General features: G+C 42.5%; 1 protein-coding gene across 1 annotated transcript in view; it reads left to right on the forward strand.

Annotated features, from left to right (window-relative positions):
- The window catches only part of LOC311023650 (semaphorin-3D), a 75768-nt gene extending 72547 nt beyond the window's left edge, over positions 1-3221 (forward strand). Inside the window, exons 16-17 of the mRNA XM_084025625.1 lie at positions 2447-2604; positions 2698-3221. Of these exons, the coding sequence (XP_083881751.1) occupies positions 2447-2604; positions 2698-3189 (650 nt within the window). The 3' untranslated portion in view covers positions 3190-3221. The remainder of the gene's footprint in view (positions 1-2446; positions 2605-2697) is intronic.
- Positions 3222-10689: the final 7468 nt, after the last annotated feature.

The following is a 10689-nucleotide window of genomic DNA, read 5'->3' on the forward strand; positions in this document are numbered from 1 at the left end:
TCTTCTTACCGCGGGGAACAGGAGAGTGCGGCAGTCTCCTCAGGATCCAAAATGATAAACAAAAGAAAAATAAAATGAGTAGAGGAAAAGAGGGGTAAAACAGTCTGTTGCTCGTCCAGCGAGTTTGGGGGAAAGACTGCGGCCTAGGACAAAGACGTAATGTTCACCTCCTATTGTAACGCGAGTTACGGTGGAAAGAGAAAGTTCTTCCGGCGGCGCCGGAATATATATAGCTTACGTCTTCAGGGGACCCCCTGTGGTTACCTGAAGACTGTCAGCCAATAGGGCACCAGTTGTGTGACGTTGCCATTTTAGGGGACCCTAAAATGGTGGTTGTAGTTTTTATCTCCTTTGTCCCTTTGTCCGGACCGCATGTGTAGGCTTTTGTAGGCCACATTGTGTAGTCCTAACGGTTAGGTCCCCAACAATAGTCTGCAATAGAACCACCATAGTCTGCATTCGGACCATCATAGGCTGCACTAGGACCATCATAGTCTGCACTCGAACCACCATAGTCTGCACTCGGACCATCATAGTCTGCACTAGGACCATCATAGGTTGCACTAGAACGATCATAGTCTGCACTAAGACCATCATAGTCTGCACTAGGACCATCATAGGCTCCACTCGGACCATCATAGGCTGCACTAGGACCATCATAGTCTGCACTAGAACAATCATAGTCTGCACTAGGACCATCATAGGCTGCACTAGGACCATCATAGTCTGCACTAGGACCATCATAGTCTGCACAAGGACCATCATAGGCTGCACTCGGACCATCATAGGCTGCACTAGGACCATCATAGTCTGCACTAGAACCATCATAGTCTGCACTAGGACCATCATAGTCTGTACTAGGACCATCATAGTCTGCACTAGAACATCATAGTCTGCACTAGAACCATCATAGTCTGCACTAAGACCACCATAGTCTGTACTAGGACCATCATAGTCTGCACTAGAACATCATAGTCTGCACTAGAACCATCATAGTCTGCACTAGGACCATCATAGTCTGTACTAGGACCATCATAGTCTGCACTAGAACATCATAGGCTGCACTAGGACCATCATAGTCTGCACTAAGACCACCATAGTCTGCACTAGGACCATCATAGGCTGCACTCGGACCATCATAGGCTGCACTAGGACCATCATAGTCTGCACTAGAACCATCATAGTCTGCACTAAGACCATCATAGTCTGCACTAGGACCATCATAGTCTGCACTAGGACCATCATAGTCTGCACTAGAACCATCATAGTCTGCACTAGGATATCATAGTCTGCACTAAGACCATTAAAGTCTGCACTAAGACCATTAAAGTCTGCACTCGGACCATCATAGTCTGCACTAGGACCATCATTGTCTGCACTCGGACCATCATAGTCTGCACTAGAACCATCATAGTCTGCACTAGGATATCATAGTCTGCACTAAGACCATTAAAGTCTGCACTAGGACCATCATAGTCTGCACTAAGACCATTAAAATCTGCACTCGGACCGTCATAGTCTGCACTAGGACCATCATAGTCTGCACTAGAACCATCATAGTCTGCACTAGGATATCATAGTCTGCACTAAGACCATTAAAGTCTGCACTAGGACCATCATAGTCTGCACTAAGACCATTAAAGTCTGCACTCGGACCATCATAGTCTGCACTAGGACCATCATAGTCTGCACTAGAACCATCATAGTCTGCACTAGGATATTATAGTCTGCACTAAGACCATTAAAGTCTGCACTAGGACCATCATAGTCTGCACTAAGACCATTAAAGTCTGCACTCGGACCATCATAGTCTGCACTAGGACCATCATAGTCTGCACTAGAACCATCATAGTCTGCACTAGGACCATCATAGTCTGCACTAAGACCATCATAGTCTGCACTAGGACCATCATCCATTATAAAAATGTATATTACTGAAGTTTATTAGAAGTTGAATTGACATTTGACCTATTTTATAATTAACTGTTATTAAATATTTGTACATTGTTTGCAAACAGTCCAAGTTAGTGGGTATGTAGTATGGACTTTTTTGTACTGCTATTAATCATTTTGCAAGACTTTGTGTCGCTTTTCCCAATTGTATGTTTGTAAGAATACTCATGTATGATTGCTGAACTACAGTAATATGACAAAAAAACATACAGCACTGACAGAGAATGCAGTAAAATACCTTCCATTATCATTCTGATCTGAAGGCAGGCGTATTACCCCCTCTAGAGGTTTTACTGAGTACTGCAGTTTTCTCTGCTTCTCATACAATAATCAGGATCAAATGTTTAAATGTTTGCGTCTTTGGTCATTCTTGTTTTTCTCTGTTAGACGTCAAAAGAACTTGATACGCTGAATATTATAATCTGTCCTTTTTCACATTCAGCTCACATTATTTAAACTGTCGTGACACAAAATCACTCTGTTGCTCTGTCAGATTCGGACTCAGTGGAGGTGAAGATGGTATACGGTGTGGAGGGGAACTCCACCTTCCTGGAGTGTGTTGCTCGCTCTCCGCAGGCTGACCTCAGGTGGACGCTGCAGCGCACTGACAGCCGGCAGCAAACCGCCACTCAGACGCAGGAAAGCAGGGAGGTGAGTCGCTGATGACGAGTCCAGATGTCTGTTCTACACCGTGTTTCATTTAGTAGGTAAACTATCTGCCTGTCTGTCTGCCTGTCTCCTCAGCTCCAGAGCGATGACGACCACTGCCTCCACATGGAGCGGGGGTTGCTGGTTCAACGTCTGGAGCTGGCTGACACGGGCATCTACACCTGCTCCAGCCACGAGCACTCCTACAGCCAGGTCCTGGCCCGATACCGGATCCACATCATACCCAACCACAGCCTCCACCTGACCCGCTACCAGCAGAACCTCAGCCCCAACCTCCCGGGCCCCGTGGTCCAAGGCAGGACCGGGTTTCTGGCCCAGTCGGGGCCCCCTCATGCACCGGCTCTGGTCCCGGGACACGGGAACGCGTGGCTGCCGCAGCAGCTCCCTCTGAAGAGCTACAAAGACCTGCACATGGTGGGCACCAACAGCCTGAGTGTGGACGAGTACTGCGAGCAGCGGTGGTACCGCGAGAAACGCCGGCAGCAGAAGCTGCGCACTCTGAAGCTGAAGCAGGAGAGCAGGAAAGCCCGGGTGAGGAGGAACAACCCGCCGGAGACTCCCCTCTAGTCTCCTGCACAGCTGCTCATGGACAACAGGTCGCCGCCTACACGGAAACGTTTGTTTGCTTCAAGAGCAAATTATGCCAGCTGGAAAACTATATTAAAGACTGACAGTAATAATAAAACAAAGACATTAGTATATCCTCATTTGGAATATTTTGACATTTAGACACAACAACAACAAACATGTATGCTTATATATCAAAAGCAATATTCATTATTGTTTGGAACATAGTTGTAACAACTTAAATTGTTATTTTGTAACATGAAATTCAGACTAGCACAGTGGCATCAGGCATCTGAATGGTAATTCAGCTCATGACACCTCAGAATCACAAATGTGCAAAGTATTATGGGTATATAACATGGTGAAGTGTGCATATCACAAGACAATATACCGTATTTTCTGTCCGTCTCAACAGAAACAACACAGTTGTTGAGGGAAGGGATGCAGCTGATCATATTTTAGTTCACATAATGCAAGCTTATTAACTGTCAAGCTGCCTAGTGTTATGGCTCCTAGTTAGCTGCAGCTAAGCTAATTAGCTTAGCAATGTCAAAAGCTGTTAAGAGTAAAGGGATAGTTGTGATGTTTAGTAGTGTGGTGGGAGGAGTGGAGTTTGGCGAAGCAGGCAGGAAATACCAGCACAAAATCTATGTTGTCTTCAAAGCCACCGGACTGCATTGAGGAAACAATCATTTTATCTGGCAGAACGTGGGAGCTGCTGGTTTACCGTTGTTAGTTTGTGTTGTTATTTTGTGACTTTGGTGTTTTTAATCAGTCAGTCTGGATTCTCCAAAGTCACACATTAACAAACTAAGTAACTCATGGAGGAAGCTGTAGACCAACAACTCCTGTGTTCTGAGAGATAAAACCACCGTTTTTCCTAATGCAGTCTGGTGGTTTTGAAGAGAGGCAGAGATTCCGCGCTGGTATTCCTGCCTGCTTCTCCAAACTGGAGGCGTCGGTCATCTTTTGTGGAAAATACACTGACTGTGGAGAAGCAGCTCACAGAACTTCCCCTTCAAATAAATAGTGGACCATCCCTTTAAAGTTCCTACTTTTAGGGTTGGGGGAGGCTAGTGGGCTGAAAACCTTTTCAGACTTTTACTTTAATACTATGAGTTTACAAATAGTCACACTTCAACGATCCTTTTTCTTTCAGTGTAACCAGATCACCAGTGAACCTCCACAATGCCACCACATAGCTGACATGGAGTTTGTTCATGCAAACGGCAAATTCTTCATTAAACATAAGCTCCCGTTTTTGTATGACGTATCAGGATCTCACGCACAATGCAGACAGAAATATGTATCCTATATTATAAATATGCAGCTTAAATTAATGACAGACAAGTAAACAAGAAAAGGAGTTTGCTGATGTAACATGTAATTGTTTGAACATACAATGTTTTCATGTATTTATGTTTGCCGTTGACGTAATCTACACGATCTTCATACATACCGGATGGATTGAACATAAAGGCCTCTGTGGAAACGCACACATGAAATGGACCTTGCTTGAAAATATCTTATGTATAGCTTACTAATACTGCCATCTAACTAATAAATATTATTCACCTCAATGTATATTAAAGAACTCTATATTTTTGATAGTTTTCTTTCTTTGTCATGTAGAATACACTATATTTTGTGTTTCTCATAAACAAAATAACAAAATGTTTGAACTTTGCAAATTTGAATAAGATTTGAGCTCAAGACATGAATTTCTCTGTATGTTAATATGCCACAAAATGTTGTGAAATAAAAAAACATAAAAATATTCAAGCGATTTATTCATTTTGTACTTTCACTTATTTTAAAAGGGTAGAATAACAAATTGTTTTGAGTTGTTGATATCTTGCTATTGTTGATTAATTATATTCAAATTACGACACAAATTAATCGTAGAGTTAGTTCAAGTTATTTATTATAATTGTGTGAAATAATTACACAGGAGCAGATGGCAAAATCATATATATAAAATATACTAACGCACACTTGTGATTTTATATAGATTTTTATTATGTATTAATTAATTTATATTTATTTAGTGGCTAAAATACATCTTGTTGCTGTTCGTTGCTAAGCTTCCATGCTGGTACTCTCTTTAAGGACCTATTCGAGGTACTTGTAATTTACTTGAGTATTTCCGAGTTCATACTTACAGTATACTCCACTACAATTCAGAGGCAAATATTAGTATTTTTTACTCCACTACATTTGTCTGACAGCTGAAGTTATTTCAGATTAATTTTCTGTCCAGTGAAAACCGCATCTCTCCAAATTTAATGAATTTGAATTTGAAACTTTGTGACAAACCACAGGATTAAGTGTTCCTTTGTGGTTTGAGAAAATGTTCCTCCTTCTTAAATCCAAAGATGAAAATTCAGTATTATCAACTAACTCTCATGCTGAGTGAAGGTCGGGCTTCGTTTTTGGTCCACAGAACACTGCTGGAGTTTCACAGGAAAACAGGTGGTGACCAGTTTTCAAACATATAAAAATAGAAATAGAAAATACATATGAAAAACTCAACAGCAATGTGTCTTTCCAGAAATCATGACCTGGTTATTCAAGATATCCACAGACCTTGATGTGAGCAGTTTCAAGTAGGAAGTATTTTCTTTCTATGGTAGAATCTGCCAGAACTACTTTCTTTCTACTCAAAGGAAAATCCTACATGAAACTGCTGACAAGGTCTGAGGAGACACTGGTGTTGAATTTTTTTAATGTATTTTTTGCCGTTTTGAGCACCACAAGAAGAGAGCCATTTACTCCCATTATATTGGAGAGGAGACAGACATCTCTACAGCCAATATCTACAAAACTCACCAACTGACACCAAAACTATCTTGATGGATAAACAGCACTACAGGCCAGAGGCAAAATATGTATTTTTAATTTTTGCAGTGATCTGTCCATTTAAAGGACTTGGATTGCAAAAACAAATGAATCAATGTTTATTGGATATATCGCTCATGTTGTCTTTTCTCTTGTTCTTTTTTCTCCATCCCCAGGGGAGTTGAGCGTTTCTCACTCAAAGGAAGATGCTAATGAGAGTGATCATTTCAGCACAGGACATTAGGAAGTTCCGAATGGATTTGGCTGATGGCCTGAAATTGGATATTGGAAAACAAATTGCAGTTAAGCCACTCATTTGACCTTCAATATGAAGAGGAGGATTTCCAAGACTTCTGGAACCTCACAAGTGTTGGCCATCTACCAAAGGGGAAGGTTACATTGAAATTCAATTACTGCGTCGCTGTTTCTTCAGACTCCAGTCTGGGTTTATCAGCATCTCTGTCTCCGTCAACATCCTCTTCATTGAGCAGCCATTCAGAGTCCTTCACAGGTCGTTCACAGCCATGGACAACTGTCTTTCCGCTTCCCACCTTCTCGTATGAGGTTGAGCTGAGGCTCAGGCAAGGCAATGATGCTTTCAGAAAAGATGGAACATTTCTATCCATTTGAAGTACAGACCTGTATCTCTTCTTTCATTCCTCTCTAAAACCTTGGAACGTGCCGCCTACAACCAACTGTCATCCTATCTCTCGCTGAACAACCTCCTAGACCCTAATCAATCAGGATTCAGGACTGCTCACTCCACTGAGACGGCCCTCCTCACAGTGACCGAGTCCCTGCGAGACGCCAGAGCCTCGTCCCACTCCTCCGTTCTCGTTCTCCTCGACCTATCTGCTGCGTTCGACACAGTCAATCACCAAATCCTCCTCTCCACTCTGGCTGAACTTGGCATAACTGACTCTGCTCTCGCCTGGTTTACATCATACCTGACAAATCGCACCTTTCAGGTCACATGGAATGGCTCTATGTCCAAACCCTGTTCTCTGGACACGGGTGTCCCTCAAGGCTCAGTATTAGGACCGCTTCTGTTCTCACTATACACCAGATCACTAGGTTCTGTTATCACATCGCATGGATTCTCCTACCATTGCTACGCAGATGACACCCAGCTGTTCCTCTCTTTTCCCCCGTCCTCTGACACCCACATTGCAACTCGCATCTCGGACTGTCTGGCTGACATCTCTGTCTGGACAACTGCACATCACCTCAAGCTTAACCTGAATAAAACCAAACTCCTCTTCATCCCAGGGAAAGACTGCTCTCGCATGGACCTGTCGGTCACTGTCGAGGGCATCACAGTATTGCCGTCGTCAACTGCAAGGAACCTGGGTGTAATCCTCGATGACCAACTATCCTGCACCCCCAACATCACTGCTGTGGCCCGATCCTGCAGATTTGCCCTCTACAACATCCGCAGGATTCGGACCCTCCTCACAAAGGATGCAACGCAACTCTTGGTCCAAGCACTGGTCATCTCCCGCCTTGACTACTGCAACTCTCTCCTGGCCGGACTCCCGGCCTCTGCGATTAAACCGTTGCAGCGTATCCAGAACGCTGCAGCACGCCTTATCTTCAATCTACCCAAATTCTCCCATGTGACCCCCCTCCTCCGTGACCTCCACTGGCTCCCTGTTGCAGCACGCATCCAATTCAAGACGATGACACTGGCCTTCAGGGCCATCAATGGAACGGCACCCATCTACCTTCAAACACTGGTCAAACCTCATGCCCCGAAGCGAGCACTTCGCTCCTCTACTTCAGCTGGCCGGCTGGTACCACCATCGCTGAAATCAAACAAATGTCGCTCAGCAAAGTCCAGACTCTTCTCTGTTCTGGCGCCTCAGTGGTGGAACGAACTCCCGGCCAATATCAGGACAGCTGAGTCATTTGCCATTTTCCGAAAAAGGCTCAAGACTCACCTGTTCAGACTTCACCTCGACTAGCATGACCCACCAACACCCCCCCCCCCCAAAAAAAAAACCCTTACCTATAGCACTCTGATCGTAGCACTGTTGCTCTTGAACTACTAGTTTACTCAGATGAGGACCTAACACTTGTTCTATTTTTAGCTCTTACTTTATCGGCAATGATTCGTTGTGGTTTCCTTGTTTCCTTCTTTTGACAAATGTACTTATTGTAAGTCGCTTTGGACAAAAGCGTCTGCTAAATGACCTAAATGTAAATGTAAATGTAATGAAGTCAGAGATTCTGGACAAAATAGCTGAAGCAATACATTCCTTCAAGGCAAGGCAAGGCAACTTTATTTGTATAGCACATTTCATACACAAGGCAGACTCAAAGTGCTTCACATCATAAAACAAAGTGAGAAGAAAAAAAATAGAAGAATTAAAAGAAAATAATAAAACATTTAAAAATGCATTACAGAAAGAAAAGAGAATAAAAACATATTTGCAATAATTAAAAACAGTGCAGACATTAAAAGATTTAGCAGAAAGCTATGGTGAACATAAACGTTTTCAGTCTAGTTTTAAAAGTGGTCAGAGTTGGGGCAAGTCTTACATCTTCAGGAAGTTTATTCCAGCCATTTGTTGCATAGTGACTAAATGATGCTCTCCCGTGATTGTTGTTTACTCTGGGAATCACTAACAGATTGGTCTCAGAAGATCTTAGTGGTCTAGAAGGCTTATGTAGTGGGAGCATATCAGTGATATACTTCGGTCCTAGACCATGTAGTGATTTATATGTGAGCAGGAGGATTTTGAAATAAATTCTCTGACACACAGGGAGCCAATGTAAGGATTTAAGAATTGGTGTAATGTGCTCACATTTTTTGGTCTTTGTAAGAACTCTAGCAGCAGCGTTCTGAACAAGCTGTAGCTGCCTGATAGTTTTTTTCGGAAGACCTGCAAGGAGACCATTACAGTAGTCTAGCCTACTAGTAATAAAGGCATGTACAAGTTTTTCTAAGTCTTGAGCTGACATGAGCCCTCTAAGTCTTGCTACATTTTTTAGGTGATAGTAGGCTGATTTTGTTACTGATTTAACGTGACTGTCGAAATGTAAATCAGAATCCATAATAACCCCAAGATTTCTGGCTTTGTTTGAGGTTTTCAGGGACAGAGAGTGAAGGTGTTGAATTACTTTAAACCTTTCTTTTTTAGCACCAAAAACAATTATCTCAGTTTTGTCCTCATTTAGTTGTAGGAAGTTTTGGCACATCCAGTCTTTGACTTGCTCAATGCACTGGCACAGAAGATCTATGGGGCGATAGTCGTTTGGTGATAGTGCTACATAGATTTGGGTGTCATCGGCATAGCAATGGTGGTCAATGTTATTATTTTGCATGATTTGTCCTAGTGGGAGCATGTTGAATAAAGTCGGCCCCAAGATTGAACCTTGGGGGACTCCACACGTTACATTGGTAGGTTCTGATACAAAGTCGCCAATGGAAACAAAATAGTTCCTATCTTGTAGATATGACTTGAACCAGTTAAAGACTGTGCCTGAGAGCCCCACCCAGTTTTCCAACCTGTCCAAGAGTATTGAGTGGTCGACAGTGTCAAATGCAGCACTGAGGTCTAATAGCATTAATATTGAAGTTTTGCCAGAGTCTGTGTTAAGACGGATGTCATTTACAACTTTATTAAGGGCCGTCTCGGTGCTATGAAAAGGTCGAAATCCTGACTGGAAGTTGTTGTGGCAGCCAGTTGAAGCCAGGAAGTGATTTAATTGTTGGAGGACAACTTTCTCAATTATTTTACTTATGAAGGGTAGATTTGAAATTGGTCTGTAGTTGTTGATAATAGAGGCATCTAGGCTCCGCTTTTTTAGAAGAGGTTGAATGACTGCAGTTTTGCAGGCCTTTGGGAAATTGCCTGATTGAATGGAGTTATTAACTATTTGCAATACGTCTATTGATAGGCAGTCAAAAACATTCTTAAAAAAGTTGGTAGGTAAAGCATCAAGGCAGCAGGTGGATGATTTTAGATTTGTCAGCGTTTCCACTAGAGTTTTAGAGTCTATGGCATTAAAGCTTGCCATCATTGCTGTGTTACTTTTGCCTGAACAGGGTGGTGATCCAACTTTTTTGTTTGAGATATTGATGGCGCGTCTGATGCCTTCAATTTTATTAGTATAAAAGAATGCAAACTCATTGCATTTCTGCGTGGAGTGGAGTTTAGCTGGTACTTGTGTTGGGGGGTTGGTCAGTCTGTCAACAGTTGCAAATAGGGTTTTCGCCTTATTAGTGTTGTTGTTTATGATATTGGAGAAGTATGTTTCTCTCGCACTTTTTAAGACTAAATTGTAGGCCCGGAGGCTCTCTTTATAGATGTCATGGTGAATATGAAGTTTAGTACTCCGCCAGATTCGTTCAGCCTTCCTGCACTCTCTTCTCTGGGCTGTCACAACACCAGCTTTTCTCCAGGGTGCCTTTTGCTTACCAGAAATTGTTTTAACCATAGCAGGTGCAATGACATCTATGACATTCAGAATTTTGGAATTAAAGATGTTTACAAGATCATCAGCATGACATGGGTTTAGAGGTGGTAACGAGGAAATGGCATTTTTAAAGAGTACATTGGCATGTTCATTGATGTACCGCTTTTTGACCTTATTTGATTCTGTTTGTGTGTCAGGAATGAAAGAAATATTAAAGAAAACACAGAAGTGATCAGACAA

This window comes from Eutrigla gurnardus, assembly GCF_963514095.1.
Source record: "Eutrigla gurnardus genome assembly, chromosome: 2".
Lineage (NCBI taxonomy): Eukaryota > Metazoa > Chordata > Actinopteri > Perciformes > Triglidae > Eutrigla > Eutrigla gurnardus.